Source organism: Agelaius phoeniceus, chromosome Z (genome assembly GCF_051311805.1).
Source record: "Agelaius phoeniceus isolate bAgePho1 chromosome Z, bAgePho1.hap1, whole genome shotgun sequence".
NCBI classification, from domain to species: domain Eukaryota; kingdom Metazoa; phylum Chordata; class Aves; order Passeriformes; family Icteridae; genus Agelaius; species Agelaius phoeniceus.
In genome coordinates, this window is record NC_135303.1 from 77,066,358 (window position 1) to 77,088,281 (window position 21,924).

General features: G+C 41.2%; 1 protein-coding gene across 3 annotated transcripts in view; it reads right to left on the bottom strand.

Annotated features, from left to right (window-relative positions):
* Positions 1 to 21,924, bottom strand: part of SNX18 (sorting nexin 18) — a 72,672-nt gene that overhangs the window by 17,009 nt on the left and 33,739 nt on the right. Inside the window, exons 2-4 of one of the 3 annotated variants that reach the window (XR_013179825.1) lie at positions 20,874 to 20,959; positions 17,423 to 20,752; positions 5,520 to 5,721 (exon numbers count right to left, since the gene is read on the bottom strand). Coding sequence is in view for 1 of the 3 variants with exons in the window: in XM_077171385.1 (XP_077027500.1) it covers positions 20,880 to 20,959 (80 nt within the window). In the remaining 2 variants the exon portion in view is untranslated. Of the gene's footprint in view, positions 1 to 5,519; positions 5,722 to 15,089; positions 20,753 to 20,873; positions 20,960 to 21,924 lie in introns of those variants that run through there. The other 2 variants (XM_077171385.1, XR_013179824.1) reach the window with 2 other exon arrangements.

Below are 21,924 nucleotides of genomic sequence, written 5' to 3' on the forward strand. Positions count from 1 at the left end.
CCAAGTGATGCAACAGGCGCAGACTCACAGAGTGACCTTTCTCTTTGTTGGAAAGATGCCCATGCCTCCTCCTCTTCATGGCCCTTTGTTTGGAGATGATTAAGATGCCATGATTTTGAGAGGAGTGTTTGATGTGTGAATTGTTTTGGCTGGCTATCCACAGGATGATATCAATGTGTCCTTAGTGATTGCTCCTTGGATGTGATGTATTTAAAGCAGGAGCCTGAAGCTGTGTTCTGGAATGCAAACAAGTGAAAAACAGAAGGGAAATACTGCCAGCCTGAATGGTGCCCTGCTGTCTCCTCTGAAAGGGTAGAGGTACAATACAGAAAGAAAGATTGATTAAATCTATCTACTGGCTGCTGGGACAGGCTGGGCTGTAAGCAGTTGCTTCTCTACATGTAGAAAAGATGTTTATTCATGGCAATCTCCACTTAGAATGTACTTGTTATCTTGAAAACTGCCAAGCTGGGAAGCATTGCTCTTCCTGTTTTCTCTACATGCATTTACAACATAGTGAGGTCTTAAACTTTCTTTGAAATGCCACAAAAAGTTTCTCTGTGTTGAATCTCTGTTCTGAGTCTTTGAAGATTCAAAATCACTGCCCCTTTGGATAAGGAGCTTGCTAACAGTGGTAGTCTTTGAAACTTGAGCCTTCAAATTGTTGACTCATACAGCACTTGGCTTAAAAGAAATGACAGTTCTGTAAACCGTTGGTTTTAGTTACAAAAATATCCCCTCCCTCCCTGCAGGGATCAGGAAGAAGGTTTCTCACTTCCCTTCCTCACCAACATTCATGTTCACCAGAATGTTCCCTGTTTAATTCACTTCATACCTGCTGTTTTTTCAGAGTCCTGATGCTATTAACATTTCTTTCAGCCTTTCTCAATGCGATGGTAGAAAACAATGGTTTTCTTTAGGGCATGGGGTGTGAAGGACCAAAACTTAGCTACTATCTGAAAGCATAATCAGAAAATGGATTTTGCAAATATTGTGTCTTGTGGATGGAGTTACAACAGCATTTTTTTGAGTCCAGCCTTTCAGTATCAAAAACCATCTTGAAAAACCAGGAGCTGGCTGAAGTATCTTTTAGAAGCTATATGCCATGCTTGTTATACATTCTTAAGACACATTGTTCCAAAAATATCTCAGGTCTAGATGATTTTATCCTAAACATGTGGGTAAATGCACATGCATACAAAAAGGCATAACGATAAATCTAATTTTAATTTTCCTTTGAGAATAAATATTATCAGTTATAAACCAGTCACTAGCAATTAGCAATTCATTAAAATTTAATCTCCTTGAGTAGATGGTAAGATACTAGATGTGAGTTATGACAACCATGTCTAGACTAAGAAGCATAATCTTCTTTACTCTTTTTTTGTCAGGTGTGTTGGATAGCTTATATCAGATTTTTTAACATCACTTTGGCTGTTTTTAAGCTTTCCCTCTGCTTCCAAATTGAAACTGGCAAAGACTGGATCTGAACAAATATTCCAGCAGTGGTATGAAATGCAATGCCAGCGGTTCTTGAACAATAGAGTTCCCTGCTGAAGAGCTAACAAAGTTGTTGGTGTCTCTCAAGCCCCATTTTACTTGTCTTTTGGGAGTGGTCCTTGTGGTCAGCCACCTCCCTGGTGCTGTCCAAGCCCTGCTGTGGAGGGAGATGTCAGGAGGAGCCTGTGCAGAGCTGTGAGCCAGCGGCTGATCAGCAGAGTCAGTCACGCCAGCAGCCTCAGACTGACGCCTGGCCCTCCTGCATCTGGCAGATAGGCATAGCCCTTGACTCATCTTGTAACAACGTCCAAGGGCTTATGTGGTTTGTTTTTGCAGCTCTGATACTTAAAATCAGTTTAATAACACAAAATCCTTCCATTCAGACTGACCTCTTCATGAGAACTGGAGCTAGATTTAAAGAATACAGAATTAAGTTCTTGCTGTAGACCAGAGTTTGAGGTCACATCAGGATTGCTGTGTGCACCCTAGGGCTCCTGAGTCTGAGAAAGGCATGAGCCTACCTGCAGGAGGGAGTCCAGCAAAGGGTCTTGAAGGTGATTAAAGAACTAGAACGTCTGATGAACAAGGAAAGGCTGACAAAGCTAGGGCTGTTTAGCTTGGAGAAGAGAATACTCAAGAGGGATTTTATGAATGTGGATAAAAAACTGATGGGGGAATCAAGGAGCTGGATTCCTGGCTCTTCTCAGTGAAGCTCAGTGAAAGACAAGAGGCAGGAGGCAGGAACTGAAACGGATGAATTTCCATTTGAATACAAGAAAATAACTCTTTTAACCTGAAGGTGATTAAACCCTATAACAAGTTACTGAGATGTTGTGGAGTCTCCACCTTTGGAGGTACACAAAGCCTGTTGGAACAGAGCCCTGGACAGCCTGTGACCTTGCCTAGAGCAGAGGTTGGACAGGGCAATTGTCAGAGATGCCTTCTAGTCTCAGGTGTTGCTCACAGAACATAATGTCAACAAAGTAAATCTGCAATATTTTTGACCTATTGCACAGACAAGGATTTTTGTGTCTTATATATAAACCTGGTAGAAGCCTAAGTGGAAAAACACCCAATTTAGTTGTGCTTATGAAAATTACATATGTAAAAACCATAAACACTGTGTCAGTGTTAGCTATAAATTCTGATGGTCTTTCTCCCTCTCTGTTCTTGTGACAGAATTGCTCACTGTGACTTCTATTTTCAACCTCAGTGTAGAAGAAGCCACATCTCCCCTGCAGGTACAGGTGGTGCCAACCACCATGTGTGGGGTTTCTTTGCCCCAGCTTGAGCTCTGCTTCCATGGCCAGCAGCAAAAAGTCCTGTCCAAAAGTGAAAGGAGCAACTTCTGAAAGTTTCAAGATACAAGGGCAGCCCTTTTATCTTGAAACAGCAGCTAGTTTTACTGCTACTACTCTTAGCCAAATTTTCTCCAGTAAAATATCCAGAAGATTTTGAAGGCTTTAACATGTGAGCACATGTTTTAATAAATTAATAGCTGGGGGACTGAAGCTGACTTGAGGCTGCCCCTCAGGTCATAACTGAAGGTCATAACCTGAAGAACTGCAATGGTTATAATGTTTGACATTGGAATGATTGACACAAAAGAACAGGAGCTGCCAGGTCCGGAGAGATCGTCACAAGGGAAATCAGAAATTATATTCAGGAAAAAATACAGGCTATAGGAACTAGGAAGACTTGTCCTGATGGTAAAAACATTGGAGTCTTGTGTAGGAGAAAGGCAGGGATAGAAAATATTTTAAATAAAAATCATGTGCTTTTTCTGTGTTTTCCCTAGGGGTGGTGGAGTATTTTCATAAATCTATGACTAATTTTTTAGTTCTGGACCTCAAGCCAACTCTGCAATTACCTAAACCTTTTAGTATTTTTAGTGAGATTACTATACGGGTGTTTTCAGCCAAGTTAGTCACACGCATGAACTCTTACTTTTTGCTTACCAACTATTATTCATGAAGGTTTAGTAAATAGGATTGAGGAGGCAAACAAGAGGTTAACAGTTCCTTCAGTAATGGAAAGGCCATATAATTGATGTGATAGGTCAAACCTTACCCAGAACTAGAACACAAAATAAAAACTGCTTTTACAAAAAAAATGCCTATCTTTAGATGTCTAAAGATAGCCAAGTCTATCTTTAAACTTGGCTTCTTCTATAAAAACATTATGAAAGATGGGAGGGTTTTAATGTAATTAACTGGTGAAGAGAGTAATGAGGCTGTTACTAAAGGGAAGTGACATAGGATGCTGGTATTGCCTGGCTGAATGTGAACCTACTGAGTATGCCAGTATTTCTTTCCTTAATTATGAACTAGTAATATGACTTTTATATTAGCTATGTTGCATTTTAGATTTATCTTTTAATTTTCTTGTAAGGTTGTTTTTATAAATGATAGGATTCTTATAGTTAATCATATATTCAAATTTTCATATTTTTTCTCTTCTTTCTTACTTCTTGAACTCCAAATATTCTTTTGAAGTCTTTTAAATCTGTGAAGCTCTATAAATAACTTTTTCTCATATTCATATTGAAGTAACTCAGCTATGTTGGATCTTGAAAAGTTTTGCCAAGTATTGTAATAAATGAAAATCTTGTCAGATGCACACAAATGTTTTCCATAACCCTAAGAATTGTTATGGTGTGTAATAAATAACTTTGTGAGTAAATAGCACAACTCTCACTCTGCAAGTATTAGAAACATATTACTGGACAAAGTAGTAATGTTTTACAGTAAGCTATATCTTGGAAAGCTACCGTATGGATTTAGTTGCTATATAGCAGAGATTTATTAATTTCAGACTTCTTGGGTCCCTGCTTTTAATTTTTTGGTATTTAATATTATTTCTAGCAAACCTATTCCAAATTAAAAGGAATAGTTACAAGGGGGGTTTCCAGTTCAGAGTCTTTATAGGTACCTATTTCATTGCTTCTTATGTTAAAAACGATGCTTGAGGGCTGCAAAATTTGAACATCAAACTCATTTTATATGTATTGTAGTAAAATATGATTTTTTTTTTAGTTGCATTCAGAGGTTATATATTTACCATTAAGATGTCCTGTATTCCCTTGCTAAAGTTCTTAGTGGGGAGCTTATTGAACAACATGGGAATTCAGAAAACAGAAAAAATGTGGTAGATGTAAAGTCTTATGATGCTGGCTGATGCTGATGCTGTGCTGTTTCAGTTTTTCTCAACTAGCCTCTGGAGACTATAGATCTTGGAACAATCCTCTCAGCTCTATTTGGCTCTCTCTCCATCTCTCCTTAAAACACAAACCATGAAGGAGAGTGATGGGACCACTGAAGACCTCTGTCTCCCTCACTTCCCACATGGTTAAGTTGAAAGGACAGCCTTCTCAGCTTGGCTGTCAAGGGCAAGCATTTTCTATTAGGAATTCAAAACCCTGACATTTTTGAGATGTGAATAAATGCCTCGCAGCAGGAAAAGGTTAAGCTTGATTATTTGTGTTTTTTCTTTGTTGACAGTGTTTCCAAAATCACACTGCTGTTTTGTTCATGGCCATGTTCTGAGCCTATTAGTAATAGGCTAATAGTAATTAGTTAGCACTCCTCATAGTGCAGCAGTGCTGAGATGCTCCAACCTTGTAGATGGCTCCATACAAGCCTATAATAAAGAGCTGAAGGTCTTTTTTCCTCCTCTGAAATGACCTGAAGTGAATAGGCCCAGAAGTTGGAAGGGCACAAGGCAGAGTAGGCAATAGATATGATTATGGCCTGTTCAAGTTTGAGCCCATTTTTGTGGGTAACCAAGGCAGTGGAGGTGTGGTGACATGCTTTGACACATGTCCAAAGGAAAGCCACCCCTTCAGCCCCAGGTGCCCATGCTGCTGACAGGAGCTAAGGCACACGTCACTGTGGCTAGGTGGAGACAGTGTAGGTTTAGCATATATCATGGTTCTGTCTTCATTTTGGTCCTGGAGACATGCAGAATCAGATTGCAAAATAAATTGGATGGATTATGCATGCCAGCTGTCTAATACTCACCAATATTTTGTCATCTTTGGTGCAGAGACAATTTCAGGAGGAAAGCGACGCAGGATGAGGGGAGTGATGGCTTGATTTTAATCACAGCTGTTTTCTCTCCACTGCCAGGTGTGTTTGGCAGGTTAAATCAGGGTGTTGAGCTGGCAGTGGTGCTGCAGTTGTGTAATTTGCTCTGCGCAGAGCAGTAGGGCTGTGCCAGGAGCTGTAATAGAGGGAAGGTGCATTCAGAGGGGCTGGGGTAAGAAGTTGAACCAGCAGGATGCAGTAATCTTGATCCTCAGTGAATCTAGGCTCCAGAAAACAGAACACCTTTATTAACACTGGAAAAATAAATTATTCAGTATATTAGAGTTATTAATTGGATCAGACCTTGTGTTGCAACACCCTGGCAACAAGTCCCTCCTTTGCAGGCAAGGGATGAGTACCTGAACTCACATAGGGGTCCCTTCTTTTTGCAATTACTTGATTTAGAGTGAGTTTGACTTATTCACTGCTTTGGTGTTAAAAGGTGTTTCTAGCATTTAAAGAAAACTGAAAATTTATTGCAACTTACAAAATCCTTAAAAAAGAGTTTTCTTTTTTCTTTTGGTTTTGCACAGATTAATAGAAAGGCAATGGTCAGTGATTCTTCCTTAACTAAAATGATCAAACTACAGAAGCCGTCTTTTTTCCATAACGTGGTAAACTTAATGTTTTCTTGACTATATATTTGAATAAGGACTTTAATAAATTTGAGAAGATTAGGGATTGGTTAGGTTGCGAAAGGTACTTTGCAAGGGGTAATGTGGGACTAGCTCTTCTTATTTCAGGTCAAACATTAGCATAAAATAAGGTTTTGTTTGTTTGCCCATTTTTGTGGAAATGGCAATGAATATGGAGTCCATAAGAGAAAAATTATGTGGCTTGTGTTACCGTACCTTCAGCAAATGCTTTCTTAGTATCTATTACCCTGAAAAGTATGTTTTGTATTCATGCTAATCAAATCATGTCAACCCCTCATCCTGTAGCTCTGCTGCGTCATTTTGTGATCCATACTGTAACTGGCATAATAAAGATTGAGATTTTTGAAGTACACCTCTCAAAAACAATTACTAACAGACTATACCCTCTCTCACTTGTATATTGACCAGTAATAACTTCTACCTGATGACAAAGCTCATTTTTCCGGGAGCCTCCAAGTTTCTGTGGATCACACAAGCTGCATGTAAGGATGTACTAGTCCCAGGTGGCCATCTGTCTCTTCTTTCCCCCAGCCCATTCAGCCAGGTTTCCTGATCAAGGGTGCATGAGGTGTCAGCAGGTCCAGCTGGAGACCTGCATAACAGGATCAGGCTCACATGCTTATATTTTGTTTCTGATGACAATATCAGCAGGAGAGGACAATCAGTAGGATTGTGGGTTTGGAAGTCAGTAGGACAAGTGACTGAGTAGGGACTGTGGCTGCTTGGTTGAAGATATGCATCAGTTCTCAACTAAGTGCAGCAACTGACTGTGCTGTCCTTATTTCTCATTAACTGAAGGGTCCTAAAACTGTAGAGTATGCTGAGTTGGAAGGAACCCTCAAGGATCATTGAGTCCTGGCCCTACACAGAGCATCCCAAGAGTCACACCTCTGCCTGAGAGCATTGTCCAAACCCTTCTTGAGCTCTGTCTGGCTTGGTGCTGTGACCATTTCCCTGGGGAGCCTGTTCCAGTGCCCAAACACCCTCTGGATGAAGAACCTTTCCTAATATCCAACCTAAACCTCCCCCAACTCAGCTTCAGGCCATTCCCTTGGCTTCTGTCACCAGTCACACAGAGCAGAGATCGGGGCCTGCCCCTCTTCTTCCCAAGGAACATGTAACTGCAGTGAGGTCTCCCCTCAGTCTTCTCATCTCCAGGCTGAACAGACCAAGTGACCTCACCTGCTCCTCCTATAGTTTCCCCTCAAGGCCATTCTTCATCTTTGTTGCCCTCCTTTGGGCTCTTTCTAGTAGTTAAAATATCTTTTTTTACATTGTGGCACCCAGAAGTGTCCCCAGCACTGGAGGTGAGGCTGCCCCAGTGCAGAGCAGAGCAGGACAATCCCCTCCCTTGCCTGGCTGGTGATGCTGTCCCTGATGCCCCCAGGACACGCTTGGCCCTCCTGGCTGCCAGGGCACTGCTGGCTCATGTTCATCTTGCCATGGACCAGAGCCCCAGGGCCCTTTCCATGGCACTGCTGTGCAGCCTCTCATCCCCCAGTCTGTCTGTACATCCAGGGCTGCCCCATCCCAGATGCAAAATCTGGCACTTTTCCCCATTGAATTTCATTTGGTTGGTAATGGCTAATTCCTCTAATTGTTGAGATCTCTCTGCAGGGCCTCTTTGGCCTCCAATTATGTGTCATTGTCAAACTTAGAATTCCTTTGAGTCCTGTGTCCGATGTACAACATATTGGTATATATTTAATGTGATTTTTAAAATAGCTTATTTTCAAAGGGAAAATACTGATTAAGCTCAAGAATGAGAATGCCAGAACAATTTCTTTTATCTCCTACTGAATTCATTGTTGGAGGGGCAAACCTTTCTAAGGCAAGGTCTGTTTGTCAACCCATATGCTGCCTAGGAGCAAAATCTCTCCACATAAAAAATTAATTCTGCATTAAATGCTTTACCTCTGAAGAGTTCTTGTTCTTTAGCAGCTGCAGCATTACAAATGAATCTTGGAGCAAACACCTAAGCCCTGGGGAGTGCTGGAATTTCAGGTACATTGTTATTCTCAGTGATTTCAGTGCAGTAATTTCAGGCAGCTTCCAGCTCAGCATGACATGTTGTGGAATTGTTTGTCTGAGGTAGTGAACCTAGATTTGAAAAGGGGTGGGCTTGCAAACCAAAGGTTGATACTATGTTTTTGAAAATTTGCTTCTTAGCATAGCTCTTTCTTTAGGACAAATAATGATGTGAAATGATTCTTACCTTTGATTTGGAGCCTAATGGGGGAAACAAGAAGTCATTCAGGGTCAAGCAACAGCATGATGGTATGGGCCACGGTGCAACACTCCTATGTGACCTGCTAGGGGTGGGCAAGCCCAACTGCTCAGAGTGAAAATGGGACTGGCCCCTGGGCTTCCTGCCAGCCAGTGCAGCCTGGCTGCTCTCTGGGAGCAAACAATAAAAACTGACTAATTTTGTTCCATTTACAAGATGGTGCCCTTTCCTGCCAAAGTCCAAGTTCTCAGGGAAAACATTTATTTATTGCTTAGGCAATTTTGTAAAAGCAAGTGAGTTCTACAAACAGAATAAAACCTGTCAGTGAGTGAGTGTTATTTCTCTAGTTCTGTTTTCACTGGTGTTGAACCCCATTTTTCCCATTTGTTTTTTTTTTTTTCCCTAGCACTACTCCATCTCACCTTACCCGTTTTACATATTAACTGAATTAATTAGTAGCGAAGTATTTGAGCCAGCTGGATTTTACTCTAACTGGATTACCTCACAGGAACATGCAATCCATCAGACAGGCTAAAGTAAACACTTAGCTGGGTCACAGTCTTCCTACAGCCCAGCCCATCTGAAATCCTGTATGAGATCACTGAACTCTCTAAGCAGATAACATGGTTATCATTGTACTGCGGGAGATGTTCTGGTAACAAAGCGTTAGCACCCAGCAATCAGCCGCTCTTGCCTCAGACAGCCGTGCTGCTGGGAACAGGAGGTGGTAGGGACTTGTGCTCTTTAGTCATTTACAGCATTCCCTATCTAAAGGCAAGGCACATTTTGATTAGAAATGGGATACTCCTACTCTGGCTTTATGGGCAGCTGTTTTATTTATTTGAAATACTTTCAGGGATGAAGTTATTTTCTATTCTTCTGTCAATGCAAGCTGAACGTCGAAGGTGTGAATGGTGAAACACCCACAGATCTAACCACACTGGCAAGTGGAAATCTGTCAGCATTGTACTAGCAACAGGTATTATCATCATCGGTGCCAGTCCTGTCAAACCTGCCTGTTCAAGCCTCTCTGCTTGCCCCTGTGAGCCCTCTGACAGGAGCCCTCTCTAAAGCACCATCCCATTTTAGCTGGTTGCTGGCCTGGGATTCCCACTCCAGTGGGGAAAATCCTATTCTGGCCCTCCAGCTACACCAGCCACTGTGAGTGAATTCATCTGAATCATTAGTCTAATTTACTAAAGTGCCCTTAAATAATTCCTACCAGCTGCACACTGCTCAGCATCACACCTCAGTGCCTATGGAACTGCTGTCTGCTGTGGCATGGAGAGGGTCCGAAAACCTCTGCGCCATGTGGGGCTCTTGCAGCTGCAGTGGGGATTTGCTCCTTTATTTCTGTTTGGAGACTAGAAGTGTTGAGCCTAACTGGGAGCATTCAATGGCAGTTCTCATCTTCCTGCCTCCGGGGCTGTCAAGGCAGCAGCTTCTTTGTGTGGCAGAAATACAAATGTTTCTATTTCAGCCATCCAGAATATTCAAATATACTGTACTGAGATTTACTAAGAAAAGACACTTCTAAAATATTAAAATAATTCCATTAATTAATACTTTCTCCCCCACCTTCCCTCCCTCCCCCCTCTCCCTCCTCCCCCCTCCTTAAATGCAGAGAACTATATTTTGGGCTAATCTGGAGCAATGAAAAGAGAGCTAGAAGATCTGCTTATAGCTTGCTGGAGAGACTTAATGGAATGACATCACTCTGAAGTGTACAATTGCAACAAAATGGTTTATAAAGAGAACAGAGGAAACAGGAATTGTTTAAAAATGGAAAAAATTCAACTTTTTTGTGTTTTGGAACAGCTTTCAATAAAGTATATTATATTGAAACCAAACAGCCTGGAAAATGCTTTGGATTTTTTTTTCAGAAGAAAACAGAAGTTTTTGGCTTTTATCCAGCTTAAAATAAAGTCATATTACAAAATATGAAAAGCTTTTCTGAACTAGAATTTCCATAATTTGTATGGCTGTTGTTGTATTATCCATGCCTTACTTAAGTTGCTGAAATGGGATGTGAAGACCATTGCAAAGTCAGTTTTTGTAAATACAAGGAGAGTTTATTTTTCCATACATTCAAATTTTCTAGTCCTCTTATTTTGTTATTTTTTCCAGCTGCTGAGAGGTTTTCTGCTGATTTCCTGTTGGAAAGGAAATTCCACTTAAATGTGGAAAGAAGGGAAATCAGAATGGGAAACCAATGCCAGATGAAAGCATAGGTATCTTGTCAGTATTACACATGTGGCAGGGAGCAGTAAAATTCTTCATAAGCAGCTGTTCTATTGGAGACACAGTGTAAAGCTCTATTCTTCCAAAATAATGAGAGTTTCCATGTAGGGCTTCACCACAGTGTGACTTATCTTTCTTCTGCACTAAATCCTTTGGATTCATCCACTGCAGAATCTCAGCCTTGTGATTCAATCTCAGTAACATTTTGACAGGCAAAGTGTCATAAAGCCTTACCCTATTGTCTCCCCTTCTGAAATAGTCCTTGTGAAGGCTGCTGTGTTTGACCCGCAGCTGCTAACTCAGCCCCACCCAGCCTTCCTGGGTGCTTTTGGCAGCTGCTGTACCTTGGAGTAGCCACAAATAGCAATCAAATCTTCAGAGATACTCAGGTGTGTAGCAATGGATTATCTAAGATGAACAGTGCTGCCTTGGAAAAGGTACCACTGCACTGCACATCTGGGTTTATGTGATGGGGTATTGTTTCTGAAGTTACAGGCTAAATGTGCTTGCAGACCTTTTGTATGATAAGGGTGGCTCCAGGGAAACAAATCTGTGTTCCACATCTTTTAAAATCTTCCCCTGTAGACTCTCAATTGATAGAGCACAAATACTTTTAATCTGCTCTGAAATGGAAAGTCCAGATTCCTCATCAGGGTGATTTTCTGTTTGTGCTCTTTGCTGGTCCTGTTTCTCTTAGGTATTTTCTCCAATACCAATTCAATACATATTTAAATTACATGGAAACACTTCCCTCCCTGGACACCTCAAACATTCAACAAATAGTATGCATAACCAACAACATATCATCCAATTGCCAAAAGCTGACTATTATTCTGCATGATCAAATCACTAAATCCCCTGTGTCTGTCTCCTATCTGGGGCATGGATTTAAAAGGCAGCTGTATTCTGACTTCTGTTCATTTGTTTGGAGCATTGCACAAGCCATGCTAACAATTACATAAATCAGCCTTTGTTAAATGTTAACTGATAGTCTTTTTTGATTACTGGCCAAACTTCTTTTTGAATAATCTGTATTTAGTTCTGTATTAATAACTCTTCTGGGTGCTATTACAAAAACCTGACCAATAAAGTCCTTTAAAAGAGTCATTTTACAATGTCCTTCCTCAAAATTCAGCTCATTGCATTAGTTTCCAAAACCACACAGAAATATCCTTTAAATGAGTATGAATTAGATGGAACATTGGGGCTTTGTTTGATCTTTGATTAATTTGGTATACTGTGGGAACAGTGTCATTACCCACTGACCCTCCCCACCACTGGGTTAGCCTCAGTGCACACTGGTGCCCTTGCCAAGCCAATTCCATGTCTGTGACCACGCTCTCACACCAGGTTCTTTCTCCTGTTCCACCTTGTGGAACACAGGAACAGGATGGATTGATGGCTCATCATTTTTACTATGGTTATTTATTGCTGCCTTGCTGTGTGGGCAAAACAGATGCAAAACAGAGAGATTTAGAACACAAACACCAGCTAAGCCATGCAAAGCTGCTTGTGGATCCCTGAGTCAGCAGCATCCTGCTCTGTGTCTGGATGGAGGGGGAGAGAGCAGCCCTGCAGCCTACTGACACATTGCTGCCCAGCTCTGCAAGCTGGATGCATGTGTCCACACCTGCCCTTCCTCCTCAGAGTGGTCCTGCTGCAACTTCACCTGCTGAGCTGGCAGCAGGGATGGAGTGGCAGACTGCTGCTAGGTCACCATTTATCTTGCCTGATGCACAGCCAGTTAAGTGATCTCAATCAAATATTGTTGGAAAAGGGCTTTCACAGTCTGTGGGGAAATGGATCCCATCTGTCTCTGTGCAGTGACATGCCTCATCTTTGCTTATGTGATGGATTCTTTCTCATACCAGATGTTATGCTAGCTAGGCTTGCCAGCCACAAACACTTCAGTAGTTTCACAGGGACTGTGATAGCTCTTTGTTCAGCTGAGCTGGTTTGTCTACCATAGGCAGGATTTCATTAGTGTTGAAGACAATAAAGAAGAGCCAAGGAATTACTACCTTCATTCTTGCTCTATAGGAACAATCTGATACACATTGGGTCTGCTGAGCTGTTTTAATGAGATTGCACTTGCATGTGAGATCTGATCCTGGGGCACTCTTGACCATCAGCTTTAAACCGGTTGCCAACCAGCAGTTACTCATAAAGATTAAAAGCTCCAGTTTATTCCAAGCTGGAAATAAATGAACTCCCTCCGGTTTACTGGGCTTCCTCACTTCTTCCATCACTCATCTTTGGCAGAAGTGTTAGTTTCAAGACTCTATTGACCTCTCCATGCCTCTGGCTGCAGATGTTCTCAGCACATTAGAGCTGTTTTGTGACAGTTGTGGTGAAAATAATTAGAACAGCATAGAATAATTTACTTTGGGAAGCATCTTTAAGATCACAGAGTCCAATCATTGACATAGAACAGCCAAGTAGTTCCCTGGACTTACAGCTCTGTTCTTCCAATATACATTTGTGAGGATATTGATTTCCAGTATATTCTCTGTTCTACATCAACATTTTCAAGGAATTTAATGTTTCTCAACCACTGGAGTATTCTATTCTTTTAAAGGAATTCTACATATGCCCCATTTATGCAAGGATGTGTTGTTCTTGGCATTCAGGTAGGATAGACTTAGTTAAGTCCTATCTGTACCTCATTTATATTGATGTCACTTGGAGTTAACTTATTGATTGACCAAGTTTGGCACTTACCATTTCATAGTTTTCTATTGTGCAAGGCATTGGGGATGTAGAAAAAATTGTATTTTGCTTTTAATTCTTTGGGACATAACCTGGGATCCAAATCCATCCCTTTGTATCAGGCTTTTATGGCTTGTTGGAGTGTGTTTTGGAGATAGAAAACTGTGGCTTGTCTTATACGGCAGGTCCATTTCCCTTATTGATTGCTAAAACTAAGTAACTGGGGAAAGAAATTATTTTTTCTTCCTATTTATACTTTTATGCTAAAACGACAAGCAACTGCAGTAGCATTGTTTGTTCAGGCCATGCAGTCTCATCCTGCTTCTCTTTAAACAGCTCAGACCAACTCTGTGGCTTCTCTTTAAACAGCTCAGACCAACTCTGTGAATGATTTGGAAGCACTGGTGGCAGCTGGGTTGTGTGAGCAGATGTGTGAAAGGCACCCCTCAGCCACCTCTCCAGGAACTGTCCTGCCCCCAGATACGGCTGTCCCATCCTGTGCCCCATTCCAGCTTCTGCTCCTCATGGGGAGAAGAATGGTGATACCAGCCGGGAAAAATTGCCTGTCTGGCACCGTTTTGACCAGCAGTTCCCGTAAGCTGGGCAGACTCCACTCTGACCTGCAGATTTGCCTGACTCCAGCTAGCCTGCTTTGGAACCAGATTGTCACTGACCTACTTCTCTCCTGTCCGTGGCCCAGCTTGGCTGCTTTCTTCACTGCTGCATGCCCTGGCACCGCACAGCTCCCTTTCCATCTGCATGGTAACACACCTTACCCCACAACAACACATTCCTAACACTTATCGGCTCGTTCCCTTTGTGGAAAGATCACTGTAACCCGATGTGCTCCCTCTGATATTTGGAAGCTTTGCCTGGGGAGACGAGCAGGGAGAGAAGAGTTGAGAGAGCATCTCTGGCTGTAAGGACAGAAATTTTTGCTTTTTGCATACAGTTTTCATTTCCCCCAGTTAATGCTGGAACCAGCCAAAAGAATTCCTTCTTATGCCAACTTGAGTACATCAAGAAGTCATTTAATGCAGTGTCCAAGTTTGGCCAGAGCTGTTTTGATTTAGTAATGTCTCTCACAAATACATGCCAAAGTATCTAGTTTTCTAGTAATAACTTTAGCCTGGCAGTATGACTTTCAGAACAAATACCAGGTTTTAAAATATATCATGGATGTGTTTGCAGTTAGTTCACTTTTCATCTTTCAGATTTAAGAGGAGGATTTACTTAAAGGTGGACTGGCAATAATTTGATCTATATACCAAAATAGGGCTTTGCTAATGAGGGAGAAAACAAGCAATTGTCTAACGTGAGATATACAGAAATTTATCTGTCTTTATAGAAAACTATTCCCTCTAGCACTTTTTTAAACTCACAATACAGCTGAGCACTATGATCCCTCTGCACATCTAATTTGAAGTGATTCTTTAACACATTATTAGAGATTTAAAGTGTGAAAAATTCAAGAACCATTGAGACTGGGGTTTTGGCTAGGGGACTTTATTCTGAAAAATTCAGGTTCCTGAGAATTTAACTTTTTGGTTTTGGAGATATTGCCAGCTACCTCAACAAGAGAAGGTTCCTGCTTCTTTATTTTCATTTCTTCTTATTTCAGTGATTATAAAGTAAGAAAAAAGTTTCAGGAAAACATTCTTTGTGGGAAGTAACTTCTGGCAAGAAAAAAATGTGATTTCTTAACCAGCATTTTGAAGCAATGAAGTTATCCAGCAGCCTATTAATATCTAACCTACTATTGCTGTGTCCTTGACTGTGGTTTTGAATAACGTCTGCCTCTGAATCTCTTTTTGTCCTTTTTCTTTCTTTGCTTTCCTCCTCCACCTCTGTGCAGTCCCCTTCCAAATCATGCAATAAATTCTCAGTCTAGGATACAAAGTCAAATCCATGTTTCATAAACAACACAACTCTTCCAGATTTTCCCTTTATTAGGGAAAAAGTTAGAGCCCTCTCAGTAGCCAATACACAAAATATAAATTCCTGCTGAAATAACTATATATTAAGGAACTTGGTTTAGTTATTGCTGGTGTCTGTGAATGTAATTTTCCCTCATACACTCTTGTCTGCTATTGTTGCATGAACATTGCAAAGATTTGGGAGGGTGTCTCTTGACTACACTGTTTATTTCATTATTAGAATTTAATTATTTAAAAATTAAGAATTTCCTGAGTAATCTCCTTAAGACAGTGTCTATTTTCACAGAAGAGCCTCAGTTTGGACAGCAGCCAGTCTATTAATGCAGGAAACTTGTATAGAATATTTGCAAAGAATAGCTTGTATAGAATAGTTGCTAGTCCCTGCCGGATTCGAGTACCACTAAAATGTTTCCAGTACTTTGATTGCAGTACTAGTGAAGACCTCACATTTTTCTTTTTTATTTAGTCACAAAAAAGTACACATTTTAGTTTTCAGCAAAGTTTACAGTAAAAGCATCACATACTCTGCCTTAGTGTGCTATATCTGGTGTATTTGTTCTATTTACAGCAACCACAGATATTTCCAAGAAATGTTTATATTGACAGGAAAAATATTGCAAGTATACATTGATGGAAGTATCAAATATAATACATTTCACTTAGTAAAACATCAATTAAGTGTATCTGGCAGTTTTCATACACTGGTAAGGAGGTAGAGAGCACTGGGGTTCAGCCTGCAACGGGACCTCCCACTCTTGCTCCAGACACCAACCTCCATTTTATATATTAAGAAGCCCATTATAGTTTTAACAATTATGTGAGTAACAGGGTCTGGGCAGTGCAAGGCACATGGGATCATCCATTACAGCTGCAAACTGTCATTCAGTTATAATGCTCACTCATAGCTACTCTGCAGCTCCTCTGACTGGAGTCAACTCATGTAAACCTCAAGGTTTTCCTTTCCAGGGACAGATTTGCCCCCTTCTCATAGTCATTCACAGGACAGCAAAATCAGGTTCCTTGAGCAGAGCCTGAGATTTCTGCATTGTTGAAGAAGCATCCTAATATTTGGGACTGCCTTCCGCCCAAGGAAACATACTTCATATGTGTATTTGGCCCTGGAAAGCCACCATGTTTAAGGAGGCCCTGCTTGTGCATATATGTAACAGGTCACTATTGAACCCTCATCTCCTTGATACCCACTGAGACACCCAGCTAGTACAAACCTTTATGAATTGTAAGACGGGCTAGCTCAGCAGTGAAGTGGAATGGTAAGGCATAATCTGTTTTCAACATAACATTCTTCATACATCTCAGCTGTATCTTTATAGAATGGCATATCAACATTTCAATCCAGCACTCTATCCCACATGAGACTTGGACAATACTATCAGGTACATGGTGTGATTCTTGGAGTTGTCCTGTGCAGGGCCAGGTGTTGGATTTCAATAATCAGTACGGGGACTAACAGGGGGACCTTCCAGCTCAGGCTATTCTTTGATTCTGTGATTTACTTTGTATTATCATGTGGTGGCAGCTCCCTGCCTTTTCCTTCAGAATGGATTCTGTGGAAATTCTGTTCTGTTCTAGCTGAAATTCAAATACTTTTACACCTAATAGAAACAAAAAAATTTCTTACTGATAGATACCTTTTGGGCAATAATCGTTAAAAAAATTAACCAGGTGTAAAACGACTTTGGAAGGAAGGAAGAGGTGAAAACTTCTATCAAAGTAATGCAAAGGGAGAAAAACATGTATGCTTTTGGGTATGCAACTGCCCCCATTATGTCCTGAAGAAGCAGCTGAGAAAGATTTTTCATGTCCCAAACCTTAGGAGTTGATGTTCAGTTTCCTTTCTTCCAAATCTCAGATGCTACATTTATGAACGCTGACTCTCTTATCATTTTAGACCACCATGACAATAGCACTAGGGGCTCAAAATTTAGGATATTTGATGGGTCTTTCAAATCTAGTGGAAATACATTAATCTCAGTTGCCTGGAATTATTTTTATCTCTTTTTTTTGTCTCTTGGTTAAAATACAAATTTAAATTCAGTGATTGCTTACCTGTCCAGATAGAGAAATTGTCACCGTTGAGCAAGAAATGACACAAATTCACCAGAAGGCTGGTTTGCACAACAGCAGCTTTAGTATGAAAATTCTCTTCTTTTATAGATAGGCTCGACACATTCTACTTGATTGGCTAATTAACAAAAATATCACAAGCAGTCTTTGAGAAGAACAGAAAAACAGAGCAGGAAAACACCACCTGCAGGTTGTTTATACTAACAAGTTATCATTGTTTCTCTACAACTCCCAAAAAAGTCTCACAAGTCCACTGTGAGAAAATGAATCCCATTTTCTCACTCTCTGACCAGGCTGTCACATCCACAGAGAAATCACTAATAGGCCCTAAATAAAGGTAAATTTGAAGGGTTGTTATTTCTGTAAGGAATAAAAAATACACTGAAATTGGCCTTAGCAGAAAAGATTTTATGGTGGTCAATGGAAATAAATACAGTTGGAAGCCAGACGCTAGAGGTGTTCCCCCGGGATTCAGTGCTGGGACAAGTCCCGTGGTCTGGAAAAGGGAATTAAGTGTACCCTCAATCAATTTGCACATGACAGCCAATTGGGTTGGAGTGTTGATCTGCTGCAGATCCTCTGCAGAGGGATCTGGACAGGCTGGATCATGGGCTGAGGGCAGTGGTGTGAGGTTCAACAAGGCCAAGTGCCAGGTCCTGCCCTTGGGTCACAACAGCCCCAGGCAGTGCCACAGGCTGGGGCAGAGTGGCTGGAAAGGACCTGGGGGTGCTGGTGAGAGCAGCTGAACATGAGGCAGGCTGTGCCCAGGTGGCCAAGAAGGCCAATGGCATCCTGGCCTGGATCAGCAATGCTGTGGCCAGCAGGGCCAGGGCAGGGATTGTCCCCCTGTGCTGGGCACTGCTGAGGCAACCACTCAAATCCTGTGTCAAGCTTGGGGCCCCTCAGTTTAGGAAGGATATTGAGGTGCTGCAGTGAGGGAAGGAGACCAGAGAGGGGCAACAGAGCTGGGGAAGGATCTAGAAAGTAAGTGTTATAATGAGCTGCAGAGGTAGTTTGGGTTCTTTAGTGTGGAGAAAAGGAGGCTCAGGGGAGACCTTATCACTCACTACAACTCCCTGAAAGGAGGTTATAGCCAGGTAGGTTCAGTCTCCTCTGCCATGTCTCAAGTGAAAGGATGGAGTAAATGTCTTTCAATTGCATCAGGGGAGGTGTGGGAAAATGACTGGGGCTAAAATCAGAAAAAACATGGAAGTCATATCCACATTCTAGCAGAAGTAATAACAGCAGAGAAATTATAGGGTGAAATGCAGATGATACTCCCTGAATGGGATTACCCACATCCCAAGTGCAGCCACTTCCCAGTGAACATGAGTTACTCAAGCTCTCCTTAAAGGTAAAACCAGTATAAAAGTAAGTTAAAATGGGGAGAAATAAAAGAAAACTCCATCATAATTTCTTGGATCAGTCAACAGAATGAACATGTCTTCTTCCCCATAGGAATGCCTATTGGGTAAGAATTGCACTTCATGCATCTGATTTATTATCTGGACCTAACTTTTACTGGTGATTAGATCTTGTCTGCTTATTGCTTTGAATATATTTTTGCAGCCAAATACTATCACCCCCAATCTTTGAACTTTAACATGTCACAATTTTCTACTATATTAATAAAGAATGTATTCTGCAAACTGTGATCATGAGTCCTTCACAGGCTCCAGCAGTTGTTGGCAGCAGGTAACACTGTGGAGACCTGGGAAGGGGTCTGTTGTTGTGTGTGCCTGAACAAGCTGAACTGCCTCCAATCCAGGTGGGATCACCATCTCTGCAAGTGTTCAAGAGGTGCCTGGATGTGGCACCTCAAATTCAGAGACAAAACCTTTCTAAAGTCAATATAGATGCAGATTACATGCTTCAGGCTAGGTGGTGTGTATTCTAGCCCTTTGCATCAAATGCCAAGCAGGTGGATTTCTTTTGGGGAAATACCTGAAAACCTACTACACTCAGAGCAGACTCTGAAGGTACTGCTGTTAATTCTGGTACTTTCTCAAAGCACTGTGCATATAAGATATGGCAACATATAGTTTGGTGTAATTAGCTCCTGAATGTAGGAAACTGTAAATCAGTACAAGATTTAAACTGTGTATACTTGAAGGGAAATAAATAGAAAATTTGTGCAGTGAATATGCTGGAGGACATTTCATTGTGAGCAGTCAGTAATCAGGAGAGTTCACATCCTCTGGTGATAATTATTATGCACAAGAGTTTATTTTGCATGAGTAGCTATTTTCAAAGTACAGAGAATGAATGTGAATGTATGCATGCATGTGTAACTACACAGGCATTTATAACTTGAAATTATGGTCCTGATATTTCAGACAATAGAAAAAGCAATAAAAAATAAAGGCTTACTCCATTGCCTTGTTCTGTGCCTGCTAACATCTGCATGCTTGTTTTCATGGACCTACAGCAACCCAAGCTCATCTGTTTGAGTGAAGCCCTCACTTCTGCACAGTAGCACTGTTCCTCCTTTATGGCAAGTTGTTCAGTGTATGGGACTGTCACAGGCACAGCAACTCTCAGCAGATAGCAATAGTAGTATTATTAGGCTGGAGACTTGCCTCTAAAAATAAAAATATACAGATATTTCCTGGTAAAACTACCATCAGATGGTATCTGTAATAGAAACCTCTCTTCCCACATCCATCTCCTTTTGCCAAAACTGAAAAGATTTTTCTACTGTTCCCTGACATTTCAAGCTGTTCCCTGGTCCTCTGATGCTTATGGCTGCACAATAGTGTTTTTCACAGTTAATCTCAGTTTAATATATAAACACATCATTTCCAGAAATGGAGGTTCAAGTCTTTCAGACACGGTCAAAATTTTGTTTTGAAGACCCTAACATGACCTCAGCATGGTGCCTTTAATGTAAGAAAGTAGTGTTTTTACCTTGAGATACTGTTGTGGGTAACAGCTCTTGAGACAGAGCCAGGGAAGAGACAAAACAACACTGGCCCTTTGAGATCAAGGCCAGGGGTCTCCCATGGCTGTTAAATCTCATTCCCATAGGCTGGCACTGGCATGGTTATTATCAAGCCTGTTTTCCTCCCAAAATGATTGAAGTTAAATTTGTCCTTTTCTCCTGTGACTTTTACTCTGATATGGGCAAGGGTTGATGGTCAGCATTAGGGATGACCCAGACAGACCAGAGACACAGACCTGGGCCAGAAAGGGACAGGCAGGACTCAGCAAGAAGGAGGGGCTCACCCAAACCGGGCAACAGACATGTTGCTTTCCTCTGCTTTCCAGAGAGGCTCTTGACTGGAAACATCTTGTTTCTTCAGGAAACAGTGTCTGCAAAAGAATTTACAAATTGAAAATATGACCTGGCAAATCACTATTAAAGGGTGCTAGCTCCAGTGTAGCCAGGCAGTCAGTGTCAGTACTGGGCAATGAGCTCAAAGTGCTGGCCTACCTTATCTTAGGCATCCCCGAGTTGACAATAAACACTTCTATGCCTTCTGTGTGGGAAATAATACACCATTATGCTCAAAATCTTCTCTGTGAAGTAAGAGAAAGCATGAAACATACACAAAAAAGCCAAAAATTTATTGTTACTGCAACAAAAATCTTAATGGTCTACTTCAAGAATTATTAATTAATCTACAATTCAAGACTGTAGGTGTTATTATTGCAGAAGAAGGGAGACCAGGAATGCAGTCTGTACAGTAAAAGTCTCAATCATAGCAATAATAAAATTGTCATGCGTGTATTTAATATTTTCTACCCCTTTCTTTGGACATATGCTCACCCTTCCACTTTCCTCCAGACCTTCAGGAACTCTAAAGGTTTGGAGGAAAGTGACAGAGCTCACTTGGACCAAGTGGAGAGGATAACAACATCAACCATAGCCCTTGGAGTCACTCACCATGAGGAATGTGATGGTCATAGCATTGGATTCTTCCTCCTTCCTGATATGTACTTGGGATAAGAGGGGTTTTTTTTAATGCTTTCCCAAGCAATTTTTTACCTTTCTTTTGCTTTCCTGGTCTATGGCTTCATTTTACAAATGCATTTACTACACAGAGTACTATTTATGTATGTTTGATATTATTTCCTTGTTCCCTTTGTTAGCTGTCAAATTAGATTAATCCAGATCAGGATCCACATTTCTAAAATGGACAACTGGTGAGTGTCAAGCGCCAGGCGTGTGGCCCAACTCTTACTGCTCCATCCCCCTAATCCTCTGTGATGCATTCTGTATCTCCACTTCTCACATCCTCTGCTGTCATACCACACCTCTATTTCTTTGCCCTATATTGTGTGTCAGAGTCTTAAACATCTCATTTAACACCACTGCCAGCTATGTAAAAGCATGATTGTACCACACAAGTATAGGATAAACACAAGTAGAGGGAATTAGCCATAGGCACCTGGTTAACTGGAGGTTAAACAAAGCAAAACAGAGCTGCAGGCAAGTCAGGAGATATTCAGACAAAGCAAACCTGAGGAGTCTCAGTCATGAG